This window comes from Hibiscus syriacus, unplaced genomic scaffold (assembly GCF_006381635.1).
Source record: "Hibiscus syriacus cultivar Baekdansim isolate YM2019G1 unplaced genomic scaffold, ASM638163v2 tig00001825_pilon, whole genome shotgun sequence".
Taxonomy (NCBI): domain Eukaryota; kingdom Viridiplantae; phylum Streptophyta; class Magnoliopsida; order Malvales; family Malvaceae; genus Hibiscus; species Hibiscus syriacus.
Genome location: NW_024061893.1, coordinates 558497 through 577782, shown reverse-complemented (window position 1 = coordinate 577782; position 19286 = coordinate 558497). Strand labels below are relative to the sequence as shown.

Below are 19286 nucleotides of genomic sequence, written 5' to 3'. Positions count from 1 at the left end.
CTACGTGATGAGGAAATCTGGTCAAGGGATGACACGGCTCATACGCGATAAAGAGTTCTGGTCATCTTTAAGAAGGGTGATAACTAGGTTCCTACGTAATGAGGATGGCTGATTATCTAAGGTTGACACGGCTCCTACGTGATGAGGAGGTCTGATCGTCTAAGGGTAGATGACATGGTTCATACATGATGAAGAATTCTGGCCATCTTTAGGAAGGGTGATAACTTGGTTCCTACGCGATGAGGACAACTGGTTATCTAGGGGTGACACAACTCCTACGTGATGAGGAGATCTAATCAGGGGATGACACTGCTCATACGTGATGAAGAGTTCTTGGCCATTTTATAGTGATAACATAGTTCCTACGTAATGAGGACGGCTGGTTATCTAATGTTGACGTTGCTCCTACATGATGAGGAGATCTGGTCAGCTGATGTTAACTGATTCATTGCTTTGCTAATGAAATAGATCTTGAAAACCCTGTTAAAAATGGTCATATGACATGATTTCATGTTGTCAATATGCTCTAAGAATGATCTAAATGCATGTTTAAAGGGTTATGCTCAGTTCGATCCTGGCATTGGGAATCTCTCATGCTCTTTGATCGGAATATGCGATATTTATGCGTTTATCCATGCCTGGTTACTTTCTTGACCTCTCATTAAATATTCTTTGACTTGGTCCCTCCGATCTACCCCGAGAGAGTTTATCTTGCCTCTTTGATTCTTTGGTCATTGATTGATTTTTCAGAGAAAATTCATTCAGAATGGCCTCTCCTTGTTGCATGCCTTTAAATTGGGACTTCTTTGCTTGGGAAAAGTATGATTATGTTGAAACTGATTTCTTTGATTTAAACCCTTTTTTTTTTAATGATTTGTTTAATGATTGATGGGAGCGTGTCTTTGTATGTGCTCTCTGGCGAACACCTGTTTCAAAATCCCCATACTCTGACACTTTTCAGAGTAAGGCATAATAATCAATAATTTGGTGAATATATACAAGGACAATGAATCAAATTTGACAAGTTTCATGGAAAAGAGGCAATGAGAAATTATAATCTTTTGGGGACAAGAAACAAGTAAGTACAAAGGAAGATCAAAGGACAAATATAGTGAATATCAAATGCTGAATCCTTTTACTTCTTCACCCCAAATCTTTCTTGAAAGTTGACATGTGTTTCGAAGATTCAGATCGTACAAAAGATGTGTGAGCATGAGAGTCTTTCCCTGAACTGTCAGGCTTCCGAGGGAATCCGCCATTTCAACTTCTGGCTATTCGAGCCGTCCATTACGGATTTTCAACTCGAATCATCCTTTGGTTTCAAGACGCCCATTTTGGGTTTTCATCTTGAACCCTCCTTTATTTATTTTTTTCCTTTTTTTCATTTTTCCATCATTTTTTTAAGTGTAATATCGTTTGACCGAATCGGAATTCACGGGATTAGGCAAATCTTCTCCATCCATTTCTGTTAACACCAAAGCTCCTCCTGAGAATGCCTTTTTTACAACATAGGGACCTTCCCAGTTCGGCATCCACTTCCCTCGAAAGTCTTTTTGCATAGGTAGGATCTTTTTTAGCACCATATCGCCTTCACGAAATTCTCGAGGTCTGACTTTCTTGTCATATGCTCGTATCATCCTTTTCTGGTACATTTGGCCATGGCAGATAGCTCTCAGCCTTTTCTCCTCAATCAAATTTAATTGATCAAACCTACTTTGTACCCAATCAGCCTCGTCCAGTTTTAACTCCATCAATACTCTCAAAGAAGGTATTTCCACCTCAACAGGTAAAACTGCTTCCATCCCATATACCAAAGAGAATGGTGTTGCCCCAGTAGATGTACGAACGGATGTGCGATAAGCAAGCAACGCAAAAGGTAATTTCTCATGCCAATCTCTATATGTTTCAGTTGCTTTTGTGATGATCTTCTTGATGTTTTTATTCGCTGCCTCTACTGCCCCATTCATTTTTGGGCGATAAGGAGCCGAATTGTGATGTTTGATCTTTAACTTTGTGCAAACTTCCTTCATTAAATCGTTGTTCAAATTCAATGCATTATCTGTGATGATCCTTTCAGGTGTTCCATATCTACAAATAATTTCTCTTTTTAGAAATCTGCACACTGCTCCTTTTGTTACATTAGCATAAGAGGAAGCTTCAACCCATTTGGTGAAGTAGTCTATAGCCACTAAGATAAAACGATGTCCATTTGAGGCCTTCGGTGAAATTACCCCAATGACATCGATGCCCCACATTGAAAATGGCCAAGGTGCGTTCATTACATGGAGTGGTGAAGGAGGAACATGTATTTGGTTATCATGAATCTGGCATTTATGACATCTTCGAGCAAATCTGATACAATCTCCTTCCATAGTGGACCAATAGTACCCAAACCTCATGATTTTTCTAACCATTGTGAATCCATTAGCATGTGTTCCACAAACTCCTTCATGGACTTCCTCAAGTATTTTCTTGGCCTCAATTCTATCCACACATCTCAAAAGCACCTGATCCTTGCCTTTTTTATACAATATATCTCCATCAAGGACATACCCCATTGCTAATCTTCTTAAGGTCCGTTTATCATTCTCAGTTGCCTCCGCTGGGTAAGCCCGATACTTCACATACTGGAGAATATCATAATACCATGGGAGACTATCATCCTCTTCTTCCTCTATGTTGCAACAATGAGCTGGCATTTATCTTATACTCATCCGAATAGGCATCATTCGAGATTTAACATCGGCCTTAAACATAGCTGCCAACGTAGCCAAGGCATCTGCCATTTGATTTTCTTCATGAGGAAGATAAGTAAAAGAAATTTCTTCAAACTCTTTGATCAACTCCATCACCAAGTTCTTGTATTCTATCAACTTGGAGTCTCGAGTCATCCATTCCCCGCGAAGTTGATAAATAACCAGAGCAGAATCGCCGAATACTTCCAGGCTTTTAACTTTGCGCTCAATTGCAGCTTGAATACCCAAGATACATGCTTCATATTCTGCCATATTGTTAGTGCATTCAAAGGCGAGCCTACTAGTAAAAGGATAGTGATCTCCCTCAGGTGAAACTAGTATTGCCCCAATTCCATGTCCCACAGCATTAGAAGCGCCATCGAAGTTCATTTTCCATGCTTCATTTTTCGGAGTATCTTCTTCAGTAACAAATATACTCATCAAGTCCTCATTCGGAAAATCAAATTTTGCTGGCTCATAGTCTTCTAATGCTCTGCTTGCCAGGAAATCTGCAATAGCACTTCCTTTAACTGATTTCTGGTTCATATAGACTATATCAAATTCGGATAACAACATTTTCCATCTCGCCATCCTTCCAGTTAGAGCCGTTGATTCCATCAAGTACTTTAACGGATCCAGTCTTGATATCAACCAGGTAGTATGATACAACAAATATTGTCTCAATCTCTTAGTAGTCCATACTAAAGCACAACACAGCTTTTCGATAGAGGAGTATCGAGTCTCACAGTCAGTGAATTTCTTACTGAGATAGTAAATAGCTCGTTCTCTTCTTCCAGTTTCGTCATGTTGGGCCAACACACATCCCATTGACTTCTCAAAGACAGTCAAATATAAAATCAATGGTTTGTTTGGGATTGGTGGCATCAAGACAGGAGCATTAATTAAGTAACCCTTAATTCTATCGAAGCATTCTTGGCAACTATCATCCCATTCTCCTGGGTTTCGCTTTCTCAGTAATCGGAATATTGGATCACATTTCTCAGTCAACTGCGAGATGAATCTGGCAATATAATTTAACCTCCCCCAGAAAACCTCGTACTTCTTTTTGCGTTCTAGGGGGAGGTAATTCCAAAATTGCTTTGACTTTATTAGGATCTATTTCTATCCCACTCTCACTGACTACAAATCCCAATAACTTCCCTGAAGTAGCTCCAAATGTGCACTTGGTTGGGTTAAGCTTGAGCTGGTATTTTCTTAATCTTAAAAACAGTTTCCTTAAGACTTTTACATGTTCTTCTTCGGTTTGTGATTTAGCAATCATATCATCCACGTACACTTCTATCTCCTTGTGCATCATATCGTGGAACAACGTAACCATTGCTCTTTGATATGTTGCCCCGGCGTTCTTAAGTCTGAAGGGCATCACCTTGTAACAAAATGTACCCCACATTGTCACAAAAGTTGTCTTTTCCATGTCTTCTGGGTCCATCTTAATTTGATTGTAACCTGAGAAACCATCCATGAAAGAGAAAAGAGCATGACCAGCCGTATTGTCAACCAAAGTATCGATATGTGGGAGTGGAAAATTATCTTTGGGGCTCGCTCGATTGAGATCCCGGTAATCAACACACATCCGAACTTTGCCATCTTTCTTTGGAATTGGCACTATGTTTGCTACCCATTCAGGGTACTTGGCCACTTGTAAAAATCCAGCATCGAATTGCTTCTTCACTTCTTCCTTGATTTTTAATATCATATCTGGTCTCATTCTTCGAAGTTTTTGTTGAACAGGCTTGCATTCCGGCTTTATTGGTAGCTTGTGCATCACGATGTCAGTCTCCAACTCCGGCATATCTTGATAAGACCAAGCAAACACATCCCTATATTCCCGAAGAAGGCTTATAAGACCATCTCTTATTTTTGGTGAGAGTGAAGTGCCAATTTTAACTTCCTTTATATCCTCCTCTGTTCCCAAATTTATTGTTTCAGTTGTCTCTTTGTGGGGCAATATTTGTCTATCTTCTTGCTCCATCATTCTAACAAGCTCAGAGTTTAACTCACATTCCTCTTCATCTTTATAACCCTCAGATTCTTCGAGACACATGTCATTTTCAAAATCAATTTGTGGTTCAAAAGTACCGTTACTCGAACAGTTGATATCTGAAGACCTGCGAATCAAAAAGGAGAATATTTGGCTGTGGACAAAAATTTTATCTAATATTTACCAAGAGAATAATTATCAATAAAGAATAAAGAATACTCAAGAAATGAATAAAATACTTGCTAAGATTAGAATGAAAGAAGAACACTGTTTCATTAAAGCAATGACAAATAACAATTTGTCTTTTACAAAAGCCCTATTATATTTGGGTCAAAATGAGACAGATTTGTTATTATGCATTACTTTGAAGAGTGCTTATAGAACACAGGGAGTTCTTCAACAGTGTAATTGTTCAAAACATAGCCAGGAGGACACAGACGGATTGATGCCAATGAGCATTCTCCAGTAGAATCATCTGTGATAGTGTTGATGCTCAGGCTTCCCAATAAATCTTCAACAAATTTTATATCTTCAATATCCTATGACTGTTTCAGCGTGTCAATCACAAATCCTCCAGACACAAAAGATTTGGAGAGAGGCGGAATGACCATGGGTCCCCAAACAAGGTCTTCTCCCTTTACTCTTGCCTTCCTCATCTCCTTAAGCTTTTGTGCATCTTTGACTTTATCATGGTACGTTGGTTTGTATCCGAGACCAAAATAATTTCTTTTAGGAACTGGAGCCGGCCCTTCAGTGATGCCTTGCAGTTTCTTTCCCAAGCCTTTCCCTACCTTTGCTCCTCTAGCTAATGTCTCCTTTAATTGCATCTTTGTATTTTTTGAAAGATGAGGAATGGGAATTCTTTTGCCTTCAGAGATAAAAGTAGCATTAACAAATTCCAAGGACTAGAAAGAGGACTCTAGTGCATTTTCATCTACCCCTACATATGGTGCATCTGTAGTGATAGAGGCAATGATGTCTTCTTCCGCTTTGATGGTCACCAAAGTCCCATCAACAATGAATCGGAGCTTTTGGTGAAGAGAGGAAGGAACTGCCCCAGCCATGTGAATCCAGGGTCTCCCTAGCAAGAAACTATAACTCGGATGAATATCCATGACAACAAAATCTACTTCAAATGTTATAGGGCCAATTCTGAGAGGGATAATCATCTTCCCCATTATCTTGCGTTCTGTCCCATCAAATGCCCTTACAGCATTGCCACAAACCCTCATTTGTGATACATCCACAGGAAGTCTATTTAGAGTGGCAAATGGCATAACATTCAAGGCCGATCTGTTGTCAATTAACACCCCTGAGACGATGACTCCTTTGTAATGAGCCGTAATGTGTAAAGCCTTGCCCCTGCCTTTTCTTTCTTCAGGTATTTCATCATCATAAAAATAAATGAAATTATCTGCATTAATATGGTTTACCATCCTGTCCACACGTTCCACTGGTATATCCTTCCCTACAAAAGTTTCATTCAGCACTTTGATCAGAGTATTTCGATGTACTTCCGAATGCAACAGTAGAGATAACATTAAAATCCGTGCTGGGGTCTTATGAAGCTGTTCCACAATGTTATACTCGCTATGTTTCAGAAACTTTAAAAATTCCTGAGCCTCCTCAATCTTAACAGGCTCATTCAATTTATCATCAGGATCTTTAATAACCACATCTCTTGCTTTATCAGCCTTTCCAGGAGCATAGCATCTTCCACTCCTGGTGAAAAATCCAACTTCAGCAACCTCTTCCTCCTTACTCTCAGGAGTATTAATTTGGCATGTATAGTCTCAGGGAACACTCTTGTTACTCTTGTAGGCAAAAGGCGCAGGGGTTTTGATCACCACCCTAGATGTTATACTTCCACTGCTGGCCTCGTAATTTGGTTTCGATATGACCAGGACATGCTTTTTTAAATTCTTTTCAGCTTCCCTTGAATTTTCTTCAGAAGCGCAGATATATCTTTCATTCTCACTCATTCTTTCTTCATAGAACTGCAACTCATGCTTGTTCATTAATTCTTGGACTATTTGCCTGAATTCTTGACAGTCCTGAATTTGATGACCATTTTCACCATGGTATTCACAAAAGTTCTTTGTCTTTTCCGTTGAGCATTCATTTCTAGGGCTCAACAACCCTCTCTCCTTTATTTGAGCATATACCCACTTCAGTGGTGTTCTTACTTCTTCAATTCTCCTTTTAATTCTCTGATTTTTCTCAATAGCGTTCACTCCCTGATTCTGATGATTTGGAAGCGGGTTTGCAGCAACACATGGTGCTTCAGAATCATTAAAGGACACCACCTTTCTCTTGATCAGATCTTCAACCACTCTTTTGAAAGCGAGACATTTTTCAATGTTATGTCCTCTGAGATTTGCATGATATTCGCATGTCTCATTTTCGTTGAACCATTTTGGATAAGGTGGTTTAATTGGATCAATGAATTTTGGTGACACTACGTGAGCTTGGATTAATCCATGGAAGAGCTCACTGTAAGTCATTGGTATGGGAGTGAACGTCATCCTTTCATTGTTATGCTCACGCTTAGTCTCTCCTTGGGATGAAGAAGAATTTCCCATCTTCGGCTTACTCACAGAGAAATTTACATTATTCACCTCTCCTTCTTTCCTTTTCACATAGGCTTTCTTTTCAGGAGTCTGGCTACCGACAATCTACCCCTTCTTTAATGCTCTCTCGATCATCTCTCCGCACATCACGATATCAGAGAAGCTCTTAGTTGCCACTCCTAACATATGATCAATATAAGGAGATTTTAACGTATCTATAAACATGGTTATAAACTCCCTCTCAATAAGTGGTGGGTGCACTTGAGCAGCAATATCCCTCCAGCGCTGAGGGTATTGTCGGAAGGTCTCATTATGCTTCATCTCCATATTTTGGAGAGTAACACGATCAGGCATCATGTCGGTAACGTGTTGATATTGTTCTTTAAACGCATTGGCCAAATCCTTCCAAGACCCTATTTTAGCTCGGGTTAATTGGTTATACCATCTGACAGCTGACCCCGTCAAGCTGGCCTGGAAACAGTGAATTAATAGCCCATCATCCTTCACAAATCCTGTCATTCTTCGACAAAACATGGTCAAGTGAGCAACAGGACAAGTTTTTCCATCATACTTTTCAAATTCCGGCATTTTGAACTTTGGTGGTAATACTAGGTCTGGCACAAGACTCAATTCCTCTGCATTCATTCCGTCTTGAGAGCCCTGCTTTCCCATTTCTTTAAAAAACCCTTTGCACTAGTCCTTTAAATGCTCTGGTACTTCCGTTTTAGGTTTCTCCATTTCCTCAGGATCTACATCAATATACTCATAAGGACTGTTTTGAGGGTTAGTCGTGGCCATTTGAACCTTTACCGCTGAAGACCCTGCAGGATGCTCAACTAGCTTTTCAGGTGAGATAACTAGTCTCGGGGTAGACTCCTGCCTAGAAACTTCAACAGGGGCAGTGCTTGGTTCTTTAACTGTTTCAGTACGTAACCCAGACATCTTGGTCATCATCTCATTCATCATATTAGCCTGGCTTTGCAGGATTTGATCTATAATTGACTTTTGTGACTGATCCATCTTTGCCTACCATTCTTGTTGTATTCTTAGTAAATCTTCTTGCATTTCTTTCTTTAATTGATCAAGCTTGGCATCCATGGCTCTACCTCGCGTGTGATAAGGATTGGAGTTTTTACTTGCCAGAATCGTCTGTCACATAACCCTTCGAAAATTAATTTTATTGTTCTTTTAAATTCGAATGCATATTATTGGTAATGTGCTATAAATGATACATTTTATTGGTGATGCATTATAAATGACGAATTTACTTATGCATAATGAATGATGCAAGTATGAAATGCAAATAAAAGGCGTTGACCCAAGCAGTAACCATTCGGAAATACTTTCATTGGATAAAAAGTTTCACTCATTACAAAGGAGTTCTATTACATATAAGGCCTAGCCCTCAGACTCAGCTCTACAATTTCATTCATAATGGCGATGATCTCCCTTGTATATTCAGAAACCGGATTTGTGCGCAGTTGGATGATCTCCGCTCTATTGGCTAATTCGTTCATGTACCGAGCCACTTCACCCATTTGAGCAATAGCTTCCCCCATCATGCGCTCGCGTTCTTCTACCAAGGATCGATAATGCTCATATGTATTTTCCCATCCCTTATTGATGCGTTTGATTTCTTTTTCTAGACTGGTAATATGAATTCGACATTTCTGGAGTTCACCTTTCAATTCTCTGATTTCCTTCTGGAAGGATTTGTTTTCTTCGAGAGCAACTCTTAGGTCCACTGAAATGGGAGGAACTTGCACTTGCAGAAGGGATTGCTCAAGGTTCGATACATGACTTTTGAGCTCATCATTCATAGCTCGAGATTGGTTCATCTCCTGTTCGAATCTCATCTGTAATTCTCCCATTTCTCCCGTGAGCTCATATACTTGCTGACTTTTTGTAGAGAATCTCTGCATCCACGATCCAATCTCTGCCTGCTTTCTATCGAGGATTCGATTCCATCCCTGTCTCTCAGACCACATCTCTTCTTTCTTTCGCTTTCTTTCTTCTTCGACCTCTAAAATTCTTCGATCTTTGTCCTCAAAGTCTTCAATTATACTGTTCATCTCAGTTTTTAACCCCTGGACTTGATTTTTTTCTTCTTCTAATTCCTTCAGGCTGACTTCTTTTTCTTCATGGAGTTTTTGAGCTCTACGAGCCTCAGCTTTATACTGCTTGATCAATTCCTTTTTATCGGCCTCTAGCTCACATACTTTTGCTTTTCCAGCTTCTATCTTCTTGATCTGACACTTGTTCTCAATTTCCAGACTTTTGATTCGCCGTCTTGCAGCCGCTAATTCTCTGGATCCAAGTCTCTTTCTCATTTGCTGCACCCTTTGATAATCCTTTTTTAAGTCTTCTAAATCGGTTTCCACCTCCTTTTTCCGTTCTCTCATCATTATAAACTGTCTGGCATGAAAATCAGCCTCGATAGTCAACATGAAGTTTTCTCTCTCCATCTCTTCTATTTTCTTGGAATCTTTAGCCTTTTCCATTTCAAACTCAATTCTTTGGATTTCCAAATTCGAAGGGATATTTTTGATTTGTTCTTCTATCGACCTTGATCCCTCTCCAGATGTTAAAGGTATTTTATCATTTACCCTCCTGATTCTCCAGGCTTCATAATCAGGCGTCAAGATAACATCCGCTCCAATTACTTTAGTCCTAAAAGTCATCCTCCAAGAATCAGCCACATCTTTGATTTTCTTTCTATAATTGCCTTCTTTATAATCAAATTCAGCACCAGTCAACCCATGAGTCACGGGAACAAACTGTCGGGCACCGTACTGTCTCAATATCAACAAAGGAGCGTATCCCACTCCTCCCCACAGTCCCAGTAATATAATCCAGTCCAAATCTCCACACTTGAACAAGATTTGTGTATGCATCAGCCACGGTGTTCGCCATGCTATGTTTTGACTTTGTAGATTCTGGAAGAAATCAATCCATTGATCTTTCTGAGATACTTCAGGCCACTCCTTCGTAAGGTACTCAGCAACAGGAGAATAATCTTTCAAAAAATGATTATAGTTGACTTTTTCTTCCTTCCAGAAATGGCTTTTGATCCACACAGTAAGCAATTGAGCACAACCCATAAAACGACCTCCCCCCAACCTTCTACATATATTCAAAGATCGGAAAGTTTCAGCAAGAATTGCATGGACTGGATTCACCTCTCTTCCTAACTTCTCAACCAAATCGACTACTGCTAGCTCGATCAGCCCCAACATTTTGGAAAGATTACCAAACCATATATACCCAAAGCAAATACATCTCTACGCACGTTTTCATCTACGTGTGCTTCAGCTATCTTTTGTAAGTGAGACCACGGCACTCCCTCACTTTCTCCCTTTCGTTGCAAGCGATCAATTACCCATTTGTCGCTCGTGCCCGAGATCTTTGCAAGCTTTGACTTAAGAGAAGGCCCTTTTATCGATCGGGAGTAAACTTTGTCTATTTTAACGCTTGACAAATTCAACAGAAAGTGGTATTCCTAGAGGGTTGGAGTCATGTCCTCTCGGTTAAATGTGAAACAACTATAGGCAGGATTCCAAAACTGTATTATGCTTCGTATGAGAACCGGGTCTACCTTCACGTATATCAGATGAAATATATCCCCATAAGTCTGCTGAAAAGTTTGCCTCTCAATAAGATTCCAACTTTCCCAAATTGTTTTCAATCCCTGAAGCTCATTCTGTTTTAAAGAAGCTGGTGTATAATCGACAGATCCGACACGTAGTCCCCTGATAGACTATCTCCCTGCTCTTTCTGCTTGGCTTCGGACCAATTCCTTACATCGGCTGGATTCACCTCTTTGTTTAGGAAACTCCTTTCCATCGTGAAAGTCTTTCCACTTTATCGATACTCACAGATCAATCGCCTTTTCTAATGATATGTCTATGCAGTATGAATAAAAAAACAAACAAAACAAACAAAACATTTAGTCAAAATAATTGTATAAATTTAGCATAAAAAGATATGTAAAACGGGAAATAAATCTCCTCCATTTATGTATTATCTACCCAAATAATATTCCTCAAAAAGGGTCCTACCCAAACATGCTCTCTACCCTCCTAAATTTATTTAATTAAATTCTAACTGCACATAAATTCTACCAAAAATAAATAAATAAATAAATAAAATGTTAGAGTAGGTTTCTCCATTGTGTACGCCTATTTTGGGTACCTATTGACGGACAGAGGTTCGGCATGACTCTACCTAGTGTGACCGTTCTATGGTTCATTATGTGCATGGTTTCGGCTCTTATCAGGAAAAATGAACTAGAATTGTCCTTGATGTCGGTGCCCCCTTGGGCTACCAAACCCTCAATCCTCACCCATTACAGGTTTCAAACGGAACGAGTTCAATTCAAGGGGATTCACTGCCTTATACCCATACGAAGAATAAATTCCTACGAAGGTATAAGGTATGTATCCCATGGGTTATTTGCTAAAACTCATACGAAGAATAAATTCTTACGAGAGTAAAGCAATCACCCTAACTAATTTGGATCGAAGCTCATGTCTAGAGCTCATGTTATGCCAATGAAAGTGATGTGTGTGAGGAGAAACAAACAAACCTTTGACTCAAAACAGGGAAAAAATATAATAAAAAAAATAACACTCAACGAGAACTAAGAAATATATGAAAAAAATGAAAACAATTAAAATGTTAGTATATAAAAATAAAGAGATAAAATAATAAATAAAAATTCAATACATAGATCATAGTTTTACTAAAGATTCGAACTTATAATTTCCACCATAACGACCATATATAAGCGACCGACAGCCTGACTCTCTAGTCATCCCCAGCGGAGTCGCCAAGCTGTCATAACCATTTTTTTATAAAACTATTAAATATTATTTTAAAAAATAATTATGACTTTTATTTTGGAACATTGGGTGATTTTGGATTGATTGAAATAAAATGGAAAAGGGAGTCGCCATCGACCTTTGGGTTAGGTAGGTCAAATACCTAAAAACGTCTTTTAAAAACAATTTTAAGAAAAATAGTTTTATAAGACAAAAATTTGGTCTACGTTATCAAAGATTCATTTAAAACAGGTTCGGGAGTCGGTTACGTGTGGGGAAGGGTAAACACCCCTACAACGCCCAAAATTGGTACTGTGTAGCTTACACATCGTCGTAAATGGTGGAAATTACAAATTGAATATAAAACTAAAATATGATTCGTTTATTGAGATTTAATTAATTTACTTCGAATTATTTTATCAGAGAAAATTCTTTAATTTGAAAAGAAATCTCGAGATTAACAATCCTCCGTCGGGAAAGTTAACTCGTCTATTTCTTATCTTTTAAAGAATATTCTCTCATCATTTATTTAAAAAACGTGTATCGAATATAAAATGAAAATTTAAAATTTACATTCACATAAAATAAAGTGAGCGTCACTTAAGGTACCACACATTACATCATTTTAATAAATTAATTAGTAAAATATACTCGACTTGTTGCAAGACCCTATGTCGTTAAAATGCCGTATCGGATCGTACCACTTCGACCAAGTGGTACTTTCCACGCCCATTCTACGCATACATGTTCTTGAAAATATAATCGAATATTTCTTACATAGATAAAAATATAATGAAAATAAATGTAATTGGAAATATAAAATAAAATATTTACATAATACAAATAATCGAATAACAAATACAATAAATCATACATAAATGAATAAAATAAAATTCACAAATGTCAGGGATAAATTCGAACATTAACAAAAAAAAATAACATATAAAATAAAATCAAAGACTAAAATGAAACATACATTAATAGGACTAAAATAGAAATACATAAACATAATATGGCCAAATTCGAACTCTAATAAAAATGTAATAATAAACCAGATAATGACTAAAATATAATGAAAGTAAAATAACCAGACATTAATCGATATTTAACCCAAAATATGAGAGTAGTGATCAAAATAAAAGTTTCATAAATAAAGAGTACAATGTCTAAACTTTCAAAAATATTAACAATAACCAGTCCAGTGACCAATGTGTAAACTTTAAAAATATAGGGCTTGAAGTACAAATAAATAAATACACTAAGCCCTTAAACAAACTTACAAAACACGGGGACCCTTACAAGGTAACTAAACCATAGGCTAACTAGTGACTAAAATAAAATGTACACTCTCTTAAAAATAGAACAGAAGAAGCTCTCAATGTTCTCTCCTTCTCTGCCTTTGTCTCCGTCGTGGAGAGAAAGCAGAGGAACCACGACCGCCGCAGCCAGCGGCGATGGCTTGAGAAATCAACCCATGACCAACCCTTCTCTCTTCCTTTGAACACTAACCCTTCCTATCCCAAGCAAAAACCGAAACCCCTATTCGAAAACCCTAGATCCAAAATAAGGGAAAGTTTACCTTCAATACGGCCTTCTCTATTCTGGCTAGGCTACAACGACGAGGTTTTCTACAAGGGTAAGATCTCCCTCACTTTGTTTTTTTTTTAGCACTCTCTCTTTTTTTTTCTGGTTATCCCCCCCGAATCCCCCTATTTTCTTCTTTGGTTCTTTTATGTTTGCTTGCATGTGGATTTGGTGAGATGATGATGAATTAGGTAGATAGGATTTGATTTCTCTGATTTGGGTGAATAAAGTCCAGATTTTCGGGATTTTTGGGTGTTATTTTAATGGGTTTTTAGGTTTGGGGTAAGTTTGATACACTGTTGATGACATTTGCTTCACTGTGTGACCAGATTGCTGATGACGACCGGCTCGGGATTCACCATCGACACCTCAAGCACGGCTGGGAGATGAAAGGCCAAACGGTTGTGGCGGCTGAGCTGTTAGGGCTCAGAACAAGGGTTAGGGTTTCAGACCTAAATGGCCTTTGATCTGGACCATTGGATGGGTCCAGATCAGACGGTCTTGATGGTGCGGCGCTGAGGCAGAGAAGGGGTAACCCTAGCGGGTTTGGGTCGATTGCTGGGCCGCAGGTCTGGGTTGGTGTGGCTGAGGGGTCTGTTGAATGTTGGGCTCCGGGATTGAGCCTTTGTAATCTGAATTGGGCTTCAAAGCCTGCAAAAGTGTAATATGTAAAATTAAAAATAATAATAATAATAATAGTTAATAATAATTAATAATAATAATAATAAATAAATAAATATAAAAGACCCGGACAAAAACGGGTGTCTACAGGAACCGTCGTTGAAGGCATCATGAAAGCGACGAGGCTGTGGAAGTGTGAAGGCGGCGATGTTGTAGAGACGTGGAATAAGATGGAAAGGGAAAAAAACGAGCCTAAGTAGAAAACAGACCCAGAAGAAACGGACTAGCCTAATACCATGTTAAACTTGTAATATGAGAGAAATGAAAGAATTGTTTTATTTCCACACTCCCATAAGTTTACAATCAGTGCATATATATACACAGCTATTCAATCTAACCACTTAACTAACTCAAAACCGTTTCTAACTAATCAATAAAAGAAAAAACAGATTACAAACTCAACAAGTCCAATAGTAATCATGTGTAGGCAAGTGGAAAATAACTGGCATGAAGCGTCATCGTGTCCGAGAAAGAGAAAAGTTGAAAAATCCAATCATCAAAATGGTTCATCTTGACTCTCTGGTTCCGGAAAATTTACAGCCCAATAATGGCGCTCCCTAATACTATACCCTCATGTGTATCTCTTGAACCCATTAAGTGGATCTTTTCTGTACGTCCTCTGAGCAGCCAAACAAGGGATGAAGTAGTAGTGACTTCCAATGGCGGCAGAGGTTCACCAATCGGCACCTCCACCGCTGACCTCCGGTTCCGAGTATTCTCCCATGAAAACTCCGCCGCACTCTTTGTCTCACTTCCATTTGCTTTCACTGAAAATGAACGCTAAAATAAGTAACAAAATAACAGTCACATCTACTCTATTTTCAAACCCGTTGCTTAATAACGTCATGCATATATTGTTTGTAGTAAGTTTATTCCCCTTAGAAACCAGACAAGAATGAAGCAGAAAAAGACAGAAGAGAACAAGTGAAGTACCTGAAGTGAGTTGTACGAGGGGAGTGGGAGAGGGAACAGAAACACCATGTGAGAAAGTTGAGAAAGTTGAGTGGAAGAGAAATGGGATCATCACAAGAGAAAATGGCAGTGAATTCGGAGATAAATCCGTCACCATTGTTACTCGAAAACAGATGGTAGAAATTAATAACGAAAAGATACAGAAGAAAATGACAAAAAATTAAAGAGAGGGAAGGATTAAGGAGTGAAGTAGAAAGTAGTAAACAGAGATGTTGTCGGGGAAGAGCAGGAGAGATGAAAAGGCCTTCGATATTTCACAATCACTAATAACAATAGCAGACATTTTTACAGATTTACCGTTTCCTACTTAGAATGACAATTTAATCTGAAATATTAGGATTTGGACCTGATATAATTTAATTGGGTTAGATTTTTTTAGAAAGAAAATAAGTTTGGGTTGAATTTTATAAATGAGTGTGGTCGGATTAGATTTAAGAGGAGGGTAAAATAAAATTCTTATAGTACATTTTTTAATTAAATCTTTGTTTTATATCATATCAAATCTGATTATATTTATATTCTAAAAATTCGAATCGAATCGGATTCAGATAAAGGATAATATTTTTTGGGTCAGATTCGGATTGGATAAAAATATATTAAATAAAATTATACTATTTTTGTTGCTTTGAGTTATCAAAATTTATTAGTTTAATCTCTGAAAATATCAAGAGAAAATATTTTTTACACGGCTTCTAAAATATTTAATAATAATAATAATAATTCGATGTAATTATAAGCTCATATTAATTATTAATCTTGAATGAAAACAAAAGATGGTAATGCTGTATAGCTGCATAATGATTTCATCTCAAACGTAAGGTGACTGCTTTGCATGACGAAATTGGACTGGACTCAATAACCGCGTAAGAACGAGGAAGAGCTTGCTGCCTAAGGAAAAGGACTAGCCTTTGAGTTTGTCCACGGCGAGTGGCCACCCGAATGGCCAGACACCACAATTGCCGCTTCTCCCGGCTTTCATGCATGTTCTTAAAACTATTCTAAATTTAATGATAAGAACCATTTCATTTCTAATTTAAAAAAAAAAATTATATTTTAAAGATATACCTACAAACTCTGAACACATATAATAAAAAGTGAAATATAAAAAATATAAAATGTAATGTCAAGTAGTAATGATTATAATAAAAATTTGACCGATTGCCGGCCTAATTGTTGATCGGTACCGTAGATTCAAGTACTGAAAGGATAACAGTTTATTTCAGGGGGGCTGTATTTTTGGGCAAACTTTTGGAACTCGTTTAAGGCCCAAACATCTGATTGCTGTTTTCATTTGGCCGGGCTTCATTAAAGTCGTTTATACATTAAGAAAATACCCAAAAGCATGACAAGATTGAAGAATAGGTTACGATTTTCATTGTACAACAGAAAGATCTTGTCAAAGGATGTTTTGAGAAGGGGCTCCATAATTAGAGGTTTTATAATATAAAGCAAGGGTTATTACTAATTAAGTAGTCTTCTAGCAATAAATTATTTTATTTTCAGATCTTCAAGCTGTATACTCACACCATCTTACAATCCTTATTCACATATACGAAGAAACAAAAGGAACAAAAAATCACTATCTGCCCGTCTGCCAAAGGAATTTACTTTATAAATTAACAGTAAATATAGATTCTAAACTGCATTACTTAATTTCGTGTTCAGGTTCCTTTAAAAGTTGTCATCCATGCTTATATTACGAAGAAGACATGCGTTATTCACCTTACTTTTTCCGTTTGTTCTTGGAGACGGTTGAAGTGGATGGATTGCTATGCCAGTTCCTCTTCCTCTGATTGATGAACCAATTGTTTATTTGCTTTAATTGTAAACCTGTTTCCTGAACCAACCTTTCCTTATCTTCCTCCTGCAAATTTGTTAGGCAAGATAATTAGGAACAGTTGCACGTGCTGAGATTCGAACCCCAGACCACTCAAGAACGTGGATATATGAACATGAGCTAAGTTCCGGGTTCAGAGTGCCTTGTTGAATGAAATTTATTCATGAACTTACAGTCGGGTATGGCCACTTGGAATGCGATTGCCACCATGCTTTTAAAACTGAAGTAGTGTCACCAGGAAGTTTTCCCGCCCTTCTCTTGCGCAAGATTTCTTCCCTAATGTCCACAATCTTCTCCTTGTAACCCTGTTAAATGATTCTATCAAGTTTGTAACCATAATTCTCTACAAAAACAATGTATTTCATGGATTGTTTACCTGTTTGAGTTCATGTTTGAGTTCTTGCCTCACACGCTCCATCAAAGACCTTTCACTCTCTGTTGGGACCAGAGGCCCGAATCCCATTGAATCTGGACCATCCAAGCTGCCATCAAACAAGTTGGCTTCACTCTCTACTTGGTCTTCGTCATCATCCGACATTGTTGCTCCTGTACCTTCCCCTAGAGATACTCCTGTTCATGCACCAAAAGCATTGGATCATTATGCAAATTATTGGTAAACTGAAAATCAATGATTGGTTTATATCATAAAGGAGCTTTCAGTATTCAAGAAACTAGGGAAATTTCCCAACACATCATCTGCTAGATATGTAGACCGTACCTGTTAAGCTCTGTAAGGATTGCTCAATTTCCCAGCAAGCCATGACCGCTTCCATTGCATGGACCCGAACATGTTGTTGCAATTGCTCTTTAAATGAACATAGCAACAGAACATAATGCATCTACATTATCAAGCAAAATTAACAAGTTCAATTTTTCTATATCACAACTACAAAATGCAAATGATGCAATAAAATATAAAAATTCTAAGAAATCGACACCAATGTTTCAATTAACGTAATTTCCTCTCTGCAATTATTAATAAAAAAAACTTGTGTGATGCAGTTGCTAAACAGAATAGTCATTCTAAAGCCGTAATTATAATAACCAAGAATGACCCTTGTCTAAATTTCTTTTAGAAAGAACAAAATCGTACATCTAAATAATTGTTGCATGAACATAGTTACAGCAAAATGTTTGAAAAAGCTTAGGTACTGGAATTTCAGATAGCCTTAAATAGCTAGGAATCAATCAGAGAAGCAGTTACTTTTTCTCATTTCTCCAGGCATGCAGTTAAATTACCGAATTGGCATGGATATTTTTCACAAGAAAATCAAAACTAGTAGCAGTAGCGGAAAGAAACAATAACAGGATAACAGTTTGCGATTGTACTGGTACTAAATGCGCATACCATGAATTGATCAAGCTCTTTCTCATCACCGACCGAGCCTTGGGCCCCACCATCCAGAGCCGAGTGCTTAGCCACCACTTGCTGTGACTGAGCCAGCTGAGCGTCGATCCTCGGAAGTTGATCCACCGGCGTGGCGATCCTCAGACACGCCACGTGTGCAGAAAATAGCTGCTCGTACAAAGGGTGGGCAAGTATCTCCGCCTTGTACCTTGCATTCTGCCAATTTACAGCCACATCTCCTCCTCCGCTTTCCACTGCAACACCTTGGCTCTTATTGTTATTATTCAACTCGCTGTTGCTTCTCTTCAATTCTCCGGATTCCACGGCGACCATGGATTCCCTATCAACTCCTCCTACTGTCGCCACCGCTTCCATGTCATCGATGGCATCACCGTGGTTATGTGGAAGAAGCGAAGATGATGAATGGGAGAGCCACTGGTTGGGAGCTCGGGAAGCCGATGTTGACTCTGACGCATTTGTAGTAGTATGAAGGTTAAGGAAGTTAGGGTCTGAGAAATGAGCCTGGGGTTGAGGTGGCCGGAGGAGAGCGGTATTTAACCAATTAGGAGCTGAGGTATCCGTTAGTTGGTTCATTTGTTGTTGTTGGTCGGCAAAGTGCCGAAGACGAAGGTCTTGAGAAAGATGGTTGGGTTGCAACGCCATGTAACACTTTTGACCTTGTGTTTTTCTATGAAGTGTTTGAACTTTGAAAGAAAGATTACGGTGAAGACGACGAT

At 38.4% G+C, this 19286-nt stretch overlaps 2 protein-coding genes across 2 annotated transcripts; both read right to left on the bottom strand.

The window, feature by feature from the left end:
- Positions 1-14926: 14926 nt before the first annotated feature.
- Positions 14927-15646, bottom strand: LOC120136402. The gene is made up of 2 exons (XM_039152451.1): positions 15326-15646; positions 14927-15159 (listed from the first exon to the last, which is right to left on the bottom strand). The coding sequence occupies exons 1-2, from the start codon at positions 15459-15461 to the stop codon at positions 14927-14929; spliced, it is 369 nt and encodes a 122-aa protein (XP_039008382.1). The 5' UTR covers positions 15462-15646.
- Positions 15647-16839: 1193 nt separating this feature from the next.
- LOC120135653 (homeobox protein knotted-1-like 3) lies at positions 16840-19212 on the bottom strand. The gene is made up of 5 exons (XM_039151892.1): positions 18550-19212; positions 17920-18040; positions 17578-17771; positions 17375-17506; positions 16840-17228 (listed from the first exon to the last, which is right to left on the bottom strand). The coding sequence occupies exons 1-5, from the start codon at positions 19210-19212 to the stop codon at positions 17088-17090; spliced, it is 1251 nt and encodes a 416-aa protein (XP_039007823.1). The 3' UTR covers positions 16840-17087.
- Between the last annotated feature and the right edge of the window lie 74 nt (positions 19213-19286).